This window comes from Corvus cornix, chromosome 7 (genome assembly GCF_000738735.6).
Source record: "Corvus cornix cornix isolate S_Up_H32 chromosome 7, ASM73873v5, whole genome shotgun sequence".
Lineage (NCBI taxonomy): Eukaryota > Metazoa > Chordata > Aves > Passeriformes > Corvidae > Corvus > Corvus cornix.
This window is the reverse complement of record NC_046337.1, coordinates 37355220-37367496: the sequence shown is the minus strand read 5'-3', so window position 1 is coordinate 37367496 and position 12277 is coordinate 37355220. Positions and strand designations below refer to the sequence as shown.

General features: G+C 45.7%; 1 protein-coding gene across 1 annotated transcript; it reads left to right on the top strand.

Annotated features, from left to right (window-relative positions):
- The first annotated feature begins 3355 nt into the window (after positions 1 to 3355).
- COPS8 (COP9 signalosome subunit 8) lies at positions 3356 to 10306 on the top strand. Its single transcript, XM_010407964.4, has 8 exons — positions 3356 to 3479; positions 4549 to 4619; positions 5358 to 5406; positions 5563 to 5695; positions 6511 to 6618; positions 6855 to 6917; positions 8073 to 8114; positions 8750 to 10306. The coding sequence occupies exons 1-8, from the start codon at positions 3402 to 3404 to the stop codon at positions 8827 to 8829; spliced, it is 624 nt and encodes a 207-aa protein (XP_010406266.4). The 5' UTR covers positions 3356 to 3401; the 3' UTR covers positions 8830 to 10306.
- Positions 10307 to 12277: the final 1971 nt, after the last annotated feature.

Genomic DNA, 12277 nt, shown 5'->3' with positions numbered 1-12277 from the left:
AAAAAGCAATGATAATTTCCCATCGGCCGCTCGCCGCTTCCTTTTGTGGGCGCAGCTCCTCGAAACGAGGCGTTTTCCCCTTTGATGTCATGGAAGGAAATAACGTGTTTGGATCCAGATTTTCCTCAGATCAGCCCAGCTAATGCCAATCAGGCTGTTGAGGGAATGGGAAGGGTGTGGAGAGGTTCAGCTTGACCCTTTAGCACCGTTCTCTTTAACTTTCACATTAAATTACTGTCCTATTGTTCCGTACCGCGTCTTAATTTCCCCATCATAAGTCTTTTGTTCCCCTACAAAGCTTTGGAAGCAGATGAGAAAGGGAAACCACTTGCAACACATCTTTCCAGAGGGTACCTCCAGATCAGAGGCAGCAGCACATAGAAACGACTGGGAAAATGAAGCGCTGTCACGAAATCTCTGCTATTTTTCTTGCAAATGCCTTGGTATTGCTTTGAAAGCTACATGGGACTGTCCAGGACGGCAGAACTGGGATCCATTTCCCTTCCTGCATTGAAATTCATGCGAGGCACAAAGGTTGCTGAGATTTTCCTGCCATCATCACCAGGAGCTGAACAAAAATCACATTAAATTTACTTTACACTTCTGCAGCAGCTGGCAGCCACGTCTTTAAGTGCTTTTCAAGCCTGTGGGCCAAAGAAAAATCAGGATGCTGTCAAGTCAAGGAGCCTTCCCGTTAATTTAACGTGGTTAGCTTTGCCAGTGGGATAGATTTTCCAACGTGCTCAGCTGTTTTATGAGTCTGGCCTCTGCTTTTGGTGTCTGTATTGAGGAGAAACTCCTGGGTGAAATAAATGACCCTGTGGTTTTCTGGGATGCTGGCTCAGGCAGACCCCACCACTGTCCAGAGATCCTGGATGATGCCACCACACAGAGGTCAAGCTCCAAACGACCCCAGGAAACCTCCCAGATTTACAACAACCCTGAAAATACAACAAATTTGCTGTATTTTACCTTGGTCACTTAAAACGAAGTGTATTCCCTTACGGCATATTGGAAAAGGAGGGTAAAGAGAGAGGGAGGATGTAGCACATGCCAAGGAATTGCTTTCCAGAGAGGGGCTGGTGGATTTGGGAGGCTCAGCTCAGCACACCGAGAAGCAACACTTCCTCTGTTGTTCCAAAAGCAAAATGAAAATCAAAATGAAACAACAAAAAAAAAGCTGAATTTCCCCCAAATAGGAAGAGTCTCTCGGGTGGAAAGGGCAGTGGCACGTTTGGACGTCCAGATTCCTTGGGTTTTTAGGCAGTTTCTCTTGCAGCTAGTGCCCTCTTGAGGAAACCTCTCGTCTATTCCATTTTTTACAGGGTTTTTTTCCCCCCCGCCACAAATGAAATGATCTCCCGGCAGGGAGCAGGAGCAAAGTCAGGGGCTGCGATTCTCCCCAGGCCAAACACAGCCAGCGGTGCCAGGGACCGGCTCACGCCTTCCCAGCTGGACTCACCAGGAAGGAGGATGGCATCGGGATGTGGGATTGTAGCGCCGTGACACTCCCCCCGCCCCCCAGGAGACGAACCCTTCCCAAATCAACGTGTTCCCGGGGGCAATCCAGGATGCTGTGACCCCAGCCCCGGGGAAGGTCTCCCACCGGCATCATCACAAGCTGCCGCCCGCTTTGCTCCCCTCCTCGCCTCCCGAAAACACGGGATAATTGGGAACGGGAGCAAAAGGTGAGGACAGTGCTCCTCTCAGATGTCCGAATGTCAAAGCGACGCTGGCACAGAGCTGGCGGCAACAAAGGGCCGTGGGGATCGATGCGGCTGGCGGGGACGGGAGCGGGATGAGAGGTTGTTTCCCGGGAAAAGTGATGCCTGAGCCGGCGGAGCAGCAGTGCCATCGCCTGGAGCCCACCTCCAAGACGCTGTGCCTTGGGCAAATCCCAAAGCGAGCACAAACACGCGTTCGTTGTGGTTTTTCCACAGCCAAGACCTCTCCCGGAGCACGGCGACTCCACGGCAGAGGGATCAGGATTTTCACCGCACTTCACTTTTTCACCCCTCTAAAGTGTGGAGAACACGTGAATTTCGCATCGAGGTGGTGCAGCTCTTGAGTACAGCTTGGGAAAACTCCCGACACGAAGAATTAATGGTTTGGGGAATGATTTTTAGGGCAGTGCTGGGGATGGAAGATGGTGGGAAGCGCTACGGTCAGGCTTCGTTCAAGGAATATGGGGCGGAGGATGACGGTGGAAAGCAAATTCGTTGTATCAGAAAGCAAAGTTTCGCAGAAAATGAGCCCCTCGGGTTAACTTTACCCCAAAAATATGAATTTACATCTGTGGCCCTGGTAATTACACAGATTTGGAGACAATCCTGCCATTTCCCATCACTTATTTTGCCTCAAATTGGGCTGCAAACGCATCCAACCCCACTCCAAGCCATAAACACGGCTCCTGAGCCTTATTCTGGGGAAAGACGGGCAGGGCTGGGGGTCCTGGTGCTGGGTGGGACCTCACTGGGAATGAGGAGCCATGGAAAGGCCATGGACGAGGGGTGGTTCCACCTCCAAAATAGCACCTGTGCTGTTAAATGCCATTTTTGCATCTTGTGGGCTCTTTTACAGGATAGAAGCACAGATACAGATGCTTCACTGTATATATATCGAATATTTATTGCATATATATATTGCAGGTGTGTCAGGGAAGGTTTAGGCTGGATATTGGGAAAAGGGTGAGCTCTGAACAGGCTCCCCAGGGAATGGGCACATTCCCAAGGCTGCCAGAGCTCCAGGAATGTTCGGACAACGCTCTCAGAGGTGCAGAGGGTGGGATTGCTGGGCTGTCTGTGCAGGGCCAGGGGCTGGATTTGATGATCCTTGTGGGTCCCTTCCAGCTCAGGATATTCCATGAGCTGTCTCCAGCAGCGCTGTTTGCTCTGCAAGCGGGGGACTTTATAGGGAACAAACATAAAGAAACCCAACTGTAAAACTACTTTTAAAACCCACCAGAAACAGGCAGAGAGCTGCAAAAACACTTCCTATCCCTTAAGAACATCCCTTATGTACACGCAACGTGCAATAAGGGACGGAGTGTGCCCGTCTCACGCGACAAGTACAGAGAGAAGACTGAAGGCGGATCTCCGTCTTGCACGCCAAACACACGCAGTTCTTTTTGACGACACGGGAATTCTGCTTATTACACAGAAAGAACGGGACTTCAAAGGGCTTTGATCATCGCCGCCCTCACGAACCGCGCGCCGCCCTCAGCCCCTCACGGCCCTTGGCCGCGCCCCCCGCCCGTGGCCACGCCCCCTCCCAGGTCCGCCCCCCGCGGTCCTCCAGGAGCACAGAGAGGCGGCCGGAAGGTGCTGGGGGGGGTTGCTGGCGACGGAAGTGACGTCAGAGAGAGGGCGCCTGATGCGGGCGGGCGGCGCCGTGAGGGGAAGATGCCGGTGGCGGTGATGGCCGAGAGCTCCGTGAGCTTCAGGCGGCTCCTGGAGCAGTGCGAGACGCAGGAGCTGGAGGTGCCGCGGGGCGGGGGAGGCCTGCGTGTGCGCGTGTGAGGTGGGGAGGGTTGAGTGTTTGAACTTACCCCTTGGGCTCGCCAGAGAGCCCGTCAGAAACTCGCAGCCTGCAGATAAATGAGTATTTCCGTATAACTATTCACGTCGTTTCAGAGGGAGTATGAGGGGGAAGTTTCTGTGTTTCCGTCTTTCTCGTGGCTGAGAAAAGGAAAATACTGATAAGGGAGGTGGAGCTCTGAGCCAGGCTTGGGGAATTACGCTTAGGTCGAGTTTTATTGTGGCAGCTCTCACCGGAAGCTTCCTCCGTGTTGTTTTACATTCTGTTGTTCGCTGGGTGCCCGAGCCTGGCTGCAGGCACTGTCAGGGAAATACGTGGCACCGCCGTGATGGTAAAAGCCCTGCCCAGGTGATATCCACGCATTTCCAGCGCTTTTCTAAACGTGGAGCTCCTGCATCCCACTGCAGTGATATAAAAGCGGGGCAAACTGTGACTTTTCCTCTTCGTGAGCTCCTGTGATCCTGATTTTAGGTATTGCTGCCTTAATTGGCTTCCTGTGAGTGCTTGCTGCCTTGCCTCTTGATAAAAGGCCTGAAGCCTTATCGGAAATCTTTCTAGCTTTTAAATTATTATGGACTTTCAAAACGTTACAGCTTTTCTATCACTCGTTTGTTTCCTCCTTGTGCCATTTGTGAGCTCTGCTGGGAGTGTGGCCGGGGCCGAAGCTTAGCTTGGGGTTTTTTGGAGGGCCAGAGAAGCTTTACTGTGGTGCAGTGGCCTGAGCTGAAGGTAAATGAAGTCAGGGGTGATTTAATTTCATTTTCAAACCAGCTGCTTGTGAGGAGCTGCAAAGCCAGCAGCTGCCGCTCTCGTGAGCGTAAGAAAAGAGTAATGGAAGATGTAGCCTCACTTTATTTAATTAAAAATTGCTCAGGCCTCTTCTGTGGTGTGAAAAAAAGAAGAAATCAGTCCCCTTGGAGGGTTCAGTTTACACAAGAGTTGGCTTCCTGCTGTGTTTTGTATCGCACCCCTCTTAAAATCTGCAACCCGAGAATCTGTGCTCGTTTTCAGGCCCCCGGAGGAATCGCCACACCCCTCGTGTATGGGCAGCTTCTGGCTTTGTACCTGTTGCACAATGACATGTGAGTGGCCTGTCTCAATCTGTGACACTGGCTTTGTCACCAGCACGGTAGGAGTGGGTCGTGTGATTAACAAAACGCTGTGTTTACAGAGAAATAATAATAATAACAACAGCATTCCCGGGATTAAGTCTCTTTCACCCCTTGATCTGACAGGAAAACTATTCTCCTTTGCTCGCTCTTCTGTTGAACTGTGGGGAAATTTAGGAATAAAGTTCCTTAAGTAGTGGAACTGGCTCCACTGGGAGGTGTTAAACATTTCAGTGTTTTGTTTTGTAGCTCTTCAGGGCTGCATTTGTTTTGGGTTGGATTTGAGGCTGCTCCCTGTGTTTAAATTCCAGCAGGGTAACTCTGGACTGTCCATGTTAAAAATGAGGGACACTGTTGGCTTGAAGGAGCTAGATCTGCAGGACTGCAGGGAATTTGGTCTCGGGGGTTATTCCGTGTCCCTGTGTGAACTTGGTGCACTAAACTTAGGGTTTTAGTGAGAAATTGCTTTCCCAATCTGGTGTTAATTAATTAACAATTAATGAACTGTTTGTCATGTTCCGCCAGTCCAGTGTTGTCTGCTGGATAGCAGCTCTGTTTTTCTACTTCAGTATCAAATATTCCTTCCTAGAAGGAATATTTTAAAGCACTGAGATTGTTCATTACAGCATCTGAACAAACCTTGTGGTGTCTCTTTGCAGCCTTTGGTGACTGAGAAGTATTTTTAACTTATATTTTTCTTCATTTTTTTAGGAATAACGCACGTTATCTCTGGAAAAGAATCCCTCCTGCTATCAAATCTGTAAGTACTGAGCCAAATTCAACTCAGAAACCTGCTGTGTTTGTTGCACAGCAATGTGCTCTGAAAATCTGGGGGTGGAAATGGGTTGATACATACGGTCAGTGTAGAGAATATTCTTCTGGATTAACACTTTGGGGTTTTGTTTGTTCACAACAGGCAAATGCCGAACTTGGTGCAGTTTGGTCAGTGGGCCAAAGGATCTGGCAGAGGGACTTCCCAGGAATCTACACAGCAATCAGTGCACATCAGTGGTCTGAGACTATCCAGCCAATCATGGAAGCACTCAGAGGTACAAACTGAGCTTGGGTGGGGAGCAGGGAATTGCCTGGAATTATTTCTGTCTGCTCCAACACAAGTAGACAAATGGTTAATTGTGAAAAATCAGAAGCAGTCAGGAAAACTGTTGCCAAGTCTTTGTATCAGGTGTAAATAAAAAGCTCATTACAAAACCTTGTAGCAACAAATAAATTGGCTTTAGTAGGATTTTGTTTCTGTATATTCTTTGACACTGGAATTTCATAAACCGTGTGCTTTGTTCTGTAAGAGCAAAACAGACCATTAATTACCACGTTTTATCAGACTTTTAACCAGTGATTCAGGGAACTTGGCTTGGCATTTCAAAACCTTGTAGCACTTACAAGAAGGTTTTTCTGTGAAATGTGACTTCAGGCAAATGTTTTCTGTCCTCTGTAATGGTAACATGCAAATTCTTGCTGCTAGAGGGCAGTGCAGACTGCTAAAAAGAGGTCTCCTGCAATAACAAATTCTCTGTAGCTTTAGAAACAACCGCTTTTTAGATGCCATTAATTGTTAACTAATCAGATGCAGAGCTTCCTAACGTGTTTTATGTACTGGTGGTAGAGCCCAGGATGCTGCCAGCTGCATTTGGAGGTTCAGTGTGGGCTCTGAGGGGTTTTGTCCTGGCAGAGAACAAGTTGTCGTCTCTTGCTGCTGACTGTGAACTGTGGGAAGGGAGGGGGAACTTCTGAAGTGCCCACTGAAGGCTGGTGGTGATTTTCCAAAGGTGATAGAATTGAGGAAATGTTCTCCGATTTCCCAGCCATGGAGATGAGTCTCTTGTGTCCTGTGTTTCTCTTTCCCTAGATGCAACCAGGAGACGAGCCTTTGGACTGGTTTCCCAGGCTTACACATCCATAGTTGCAGATGATTTTGCAGCCTTTGTTGGCCTTCCTGTAGAAGAAGCTGTGAAAGGTACTTGGCATTATTCCCTGAGTAATTTTTGTACTGATGATGAGATCAGAGAGCTCTAAGTGATGATCACTAAAAATGTACCTACAAATTCTGAATCTGGTAAGTGATTGGGCAGTGATTAGAGAAAAAAATCTTGGTTCTGGATAGCGCTTTGATTTTTTTAAAGTTACTTGCCACTAGTTATCATTGCTTATTCTCTCCTTGTGTATCTTACAAATGCCCAAATGCCTTTCCAGGTGTGCTAGAACAGGGCTGGCAAGCAGACTTTGCAACTCGCATGGTGATGCCCAAAAAGCCAGGTAGGTGGAGCTGTTACTTCATCAAACATTCAGCATTTTCTAGGAATTAGGTGTTAAGTTTTTAATTACAGCTTTGCACAGGATCCTATTAGATATTTTTGGACACTCATGCTGCTTATAAATGCAGGGCCATGTATAACACGTGGGGAAGTACAACGTCTTGGGTTTGGTTTGGACTTACAAATAGTTTGGATTAAGATGCATCCTCACATACACTTGATTAAACAAAAGCAGACAGGATATGCTGTGATTGCTCCCTCTCTTCCTCCTCTGCTGCTGGCTCTGCCTCAGTGGAACACAAACTGGATGACCTCAAATGACATGGCTCAATATAATAGAGATGAGTAAAAAATAGATCATCTTGAACCTGAGTTGGTTTTTTTTTCTTCAGGAGAATTAGAACTTCTTTTTAGGCAGGGATTTAGTGAATCTTTGTGTTCTGATGAGCTCCAGTTGTTGGTATAATTTCCTTTGCTTTTAAAGTTTAAATCTTCTGGATTCTTCACTTTCATGGTGTTGATAACAGAATATCTGTTCCTGCAGAGCTTGGTCTGCAGAATACTTGGCGCTTTTTTTTTTTTTCTTTTTTCTAAAGCTGTACCTGTGGCTGGCTGAGGCAAAAATAAATACTAAGCTATAAAAGCAGGGTGAAACAACTGCTCTTAAACTGCTCTGTGCAGCTCTGGCAGAAGGAGCCAAATTACAGCCCCTCCAAAAGGGCAAGATCTGCTAGACTCAGAAATGACACTGTTTGTACGGGCGGAGTTTGAGGGTGTTCAGAGCCCGTAATAAACAGGTGCCAGGTGTTGAAATTTACCCGTAAGGCACAAAGCCAACCAGAGCCCTGAGATTTTTATATGATCAGGTGGGGTGTTTGTGGACTGGTTGCAACACATGCAGAGCTTAAAAAAACTGGGAATTACTTACATGTGGGTTTTTTCCAAAAGTGAGTGCGGGAACTACTGTGCAGGGAAAAGAAAGAGGCAGGAGGCTCTTTTGAAGCAACTACACCTTGGGTATTCTGCTTTTCAGTTATAAAGCAAGGTGTGATGAATAAACAGGTTCAATTTAATTACCTTTTGATCTGTGGTTTGCTGCATAGAACTGTTTAAAACTGTTCCACTGGCCTAATTTCTTACGGTTTTTTTTTTCCAGGTGTGCTGGAAGCTTCCTTTAACAGATTTATTCCTTCATCAGGTATTTTTGTTTATATATGTAATGGATTTAGCTCAACTTGCATTAACAGTGTCACCAGCACCAGGAATTGAGTCCTAGAGAAGTTAATGTTCTCACTGGCCCCTCCAAATTTAAAAACAACAGCCCACCCCAATCAGGTGCTATGTAAACTTGCTTCTGCGTTTGTCTTCTCACTCCCTCATGGTTTAAGAAGTGCCTGAGATTCCTGAGGTTCCTACTTCTGAAGTCCTGTGTGTTCTGGTGGTCAGATCACCCACTAGATTTGTTTGGGGTCTTCAGAATGGCAGCTTGCAAGGGAAGGAGAAACCAGGGAGCTCCAGGAGCTTTTTTCTCAAGTCAGAATACTGTCAGTCTTCATTATTCAGACTCCAGTGTGTGCAGAGAAATTCTGGAGGCTGCTGGCAAGTGCAACTTGTTGCAGCAGTTTTTGTGTAACTCTTGGACTACTGAATGGTGCAGATAACAGAAAAATTATGTCAACTGGAGCTGGAGGAGATACAGTTAAGATCTGCCCTCAGAAGGCTGTTGAAAGTCAGATGCATTTAAATTTTTTCCTTTACTGTTGTGATGGATGGTATTGGTGATGGATTTGCATTTTAAATTTCATTAATGATCCATTCGTTTTATCTTTATAGAATCTGCTCCGGTCCCACCAATTCCCAATGAACAGCAGTTGGCCAGATTGACTGACTATGTGGCTTTCCTGGAAAATTGATCACCCTGCTCCCGTGTTCAGAACAACTTGGGAATCCTGTGTACTGACAAGTTTTAGATCTAAGGTTTATTTTATTCCGTATCTGTTAAACGTTGCAGCGTCCCCCACTCAAAAGTGTGAAGCATCCAGTGTATGTCAGCCCCACTCCCGTTTTGCCAAAGCCCAGCTAGCAGTGAAACAATCCCTTAACTCCTGCAATATTTATTCAGTAGGCACACAGCATACACAGCAGTATTACATAGTACTTTTTTGTTTGTTTTTGACTCAAAGCAGAGCCTTTTTCAGGTGTGTTAGAAATGGAGAAGAAACAATTCTCTGGTGAGTAGTGCAGTGCTTATCACAGACCTATTGCATGTTGAACTAGAGGACAGAGAGTGGAAGACTGCCATGCCTGTATCTACAGAGAGCAAATATTTTGATGAAAGTGAAAGAAAACAATTTTGCAGTAACTCTTGCAAGTATTTTTGTGGCATATTTATCATTGATTTTTTTTTTCTTGTTCTTTCTGGATTGTTAAATCTTCTTGTTCTGATACGAGAAATTTCACATCGGGTATTTTTATAGTAGAATAATTGTTTAACAAAGACAAATCGACACTTGGAGGAAGTATTTTGACTTTTGGAAGGTTTTTTTGAGTGACATAGGACACCAGATGTTTTCCTGGGTAACCCTACACCTTGAGACCTGTCATGTCTTGCTCTGTTTCAGTACACTGGGCCAGAATCAATAAGAAACAACAATTCTTACCTGTCTTTAAGCTTTCTGGGTTACTTTTGCAGTGACTGGAGAGGAATTTCAAGGTTGGAGTAGGAGCAGAGCCCAGCTGGGAGGAGGGTGATGCATTGTGCTGCAGTGTCAGTTTGAGGAATAATTCTCTCTGTCAGAGCACTGCTCTGTTAATCTTTGAGCTGAGAGTGGATTTTGGAAGCAAACATGAATTCTGTAGCCATTTGTGTTCCGTTGGTAAAAAGGCTGTGGAGTGGTGCTTTGAAGGGCAGTGCACGTCTCCATTTACTTCTCCCCCGTCTCTGAAATCCTGTCCAGAGGCTCCACGGAAGCTGGCGAGTGTGCCCTTGTGCTGTGATTGGTATTCCAGTGTGCACTGCCTACTGTACATTCTCTTGGTGAGGGGCTGTTAGCAGGGAGGATTTACAAACTGTGCTCTGCTGCCTTGAGAGCTCCCTTGATATGTAAACACTTTCTCAAAATTATTATTTATTTGAAACCCACCTAAGACTTGGATTGCTAAATTTGTCTTCAGTGATATTAAAGAATATGTTTACACTGACCTTCTGCACTTGACTTTTTAAATTTTCTGCAGAATGCAGGTCTGGTTTGGTGAGTTTTTTTTAATGAATTCTTACTGGCCTAATTTGGATAGGGCTAGTTAAGGATTATTGCAATATTTTGTGCCTCGACAGCTTTGTGTGCAGCAATTGTATGGTGTTGTATTAAAAAAAACCACTGGTACCCTCCAGATGTCTTGAAATGTTCCTTGGTGTAAGGTATTTGAAGAGCTGAGTGAAAATTTCCCTTCTGTGTTTGTATTGTGCATCTCTGCACCTGTTGGTAGCACGGAGCCCTGCTTGGAGAAATGAAAATTAGACATGATTAAAGGATTATTATTTACCCAATGAATGGTAATAGGAGAGGAGCAATGTGGACACTGGTAATCTGTGTTTGTCTCAAATCTAGTATCAAATCTGTGTCAAATACAGTAAGTTTGACTGCTCTGTTCTAACAAGTTGATAACTTTGGGATTTCTGGTCTGCTGTAAAATTGAAGCTGGCTTTTAGTTTTGGGTGACGCATTAACTCATACCTTGCCTTGAGTACTGTGTTCCCAGCCACACTTCTTGCCTTGTGCAGATTTGGAATCCAAGCTGTTTCACGTGGATTTCATTCTCATTGCCCTTATCCTGGTTTTTGGTTCACAAATACCTGTCTTCAGATGAGCAGCTTTGTGCTTCCCTATACAGAGCCCTACCTTGGGAAACACTGTGTGAGTTATATCCTAAAGTGACATCCTCAGGCATTTGAATCCTTACCTGGCCTGCACTAACCCTGTGCTTTCAGCTCAGCAAAGAGGAAGTATTTATTTTTGTGCTTGTATTTGCTGTTTTAATTGAAGCAATTGGTGTGGGTTTTGGAGTTCTTCCCAGTGCTGAGTGGGAGGACCTTTGAGTTAAGAAACCATTAGGAATTCAGTTGGGAACAGAGGTTCGTGAAGGATTTGGAAAAAAGGAAATTTCAGTTTCAGTTTTCCATTTCATCTGCATCCCACATGTAATGGCACATTGTTTCTTGGCATTTTATTATCTTCTCCTATATGAGTCAGCAATGCTCATTCACCCACAGTTCCAGTCTCTGCAGGGAAAGCTACTCGAGCTCCGAGGTGGTTAAAACAGGAGAAGCTGGGCGAGGAAGCAGGACAGTTGAGTATCCCTGTTGAAGATCCACATGGAAACCTTCTGTGGGCTTAAATAACAAATCCCGGCAGACCTTCCAGTATCTCGTCAGAGGTGCCAGTAATACAGTAAAGAAAATGAAAGCAGAATGCACATGTAGAAAAGTCTCAGCAGGCACTGCAGAACAGTTCAGGTGTTGCTGTAAGTCTGTGCTTCAGCCTGGGGTATGTGCAAGAAAACCTGTGTAAGACAGTAGGGGACTTCTGGAAGAAGTTCTTGGGTGAGTGGTTGGTTCTCCCTGTGTCCTACCCTGCAGCGGTTGGCTGGACCATCACCCAGACAGCTCGTTGGTGTGTTCTTCTCCTAGGAAGGACTATCTGGGCTGGCTGGCTTGGCAAAAAGCCAAACAATCCCCAAAAAACCCAAAAGACAACAAGCTTTTGCCTCTGTTTAGTGTCAATTTTTTGCGATTGATTCTTTACGGACCATGTGAAGGCAAATGAGTTGCTGGTTTGAGATGGGAAGCAGATTTCCAAATAATTTATGTTCTTGGGTCATGCTAATTAACTTGGGAAGTTTGTAACTTTATTTTTAACTACTTGTGTTGAGCAATGGGAAGTTACGTGTATTCCTGGTTTCCTGAATTTAGGATTATTAAACGTCAGATGCTTCTATGCCTTCACAGCAAAGAACCTCAGCTTTGAGATGCCCAGGCAGTGTGGCACAACTGGGTGTAAACGAAGTCAGAGAACAGGTTAAGCTTTAGGAATCAAGATGCTCCCAATCAATTCCAAAGCAGGAAATGTGGATACATCTCTCTTGAATGTGTTCTCATGTAATCAAAGTACAAGACTGGGAAGGAAGGGAGGTTTTTAGCAGTAGGAGCCCAATTTGGGTATGCCATGTGAGCCTTTTGTTACACAAGGATAAGTGACAGAAACAAACAGTGCTGAATCCTGACCAGCATCTTACTTAGTGTTGTGTTGTGACCTCAAAGCTGAGGTTGGTGTAAATGTATGCAATGAGAATCCACATGACATG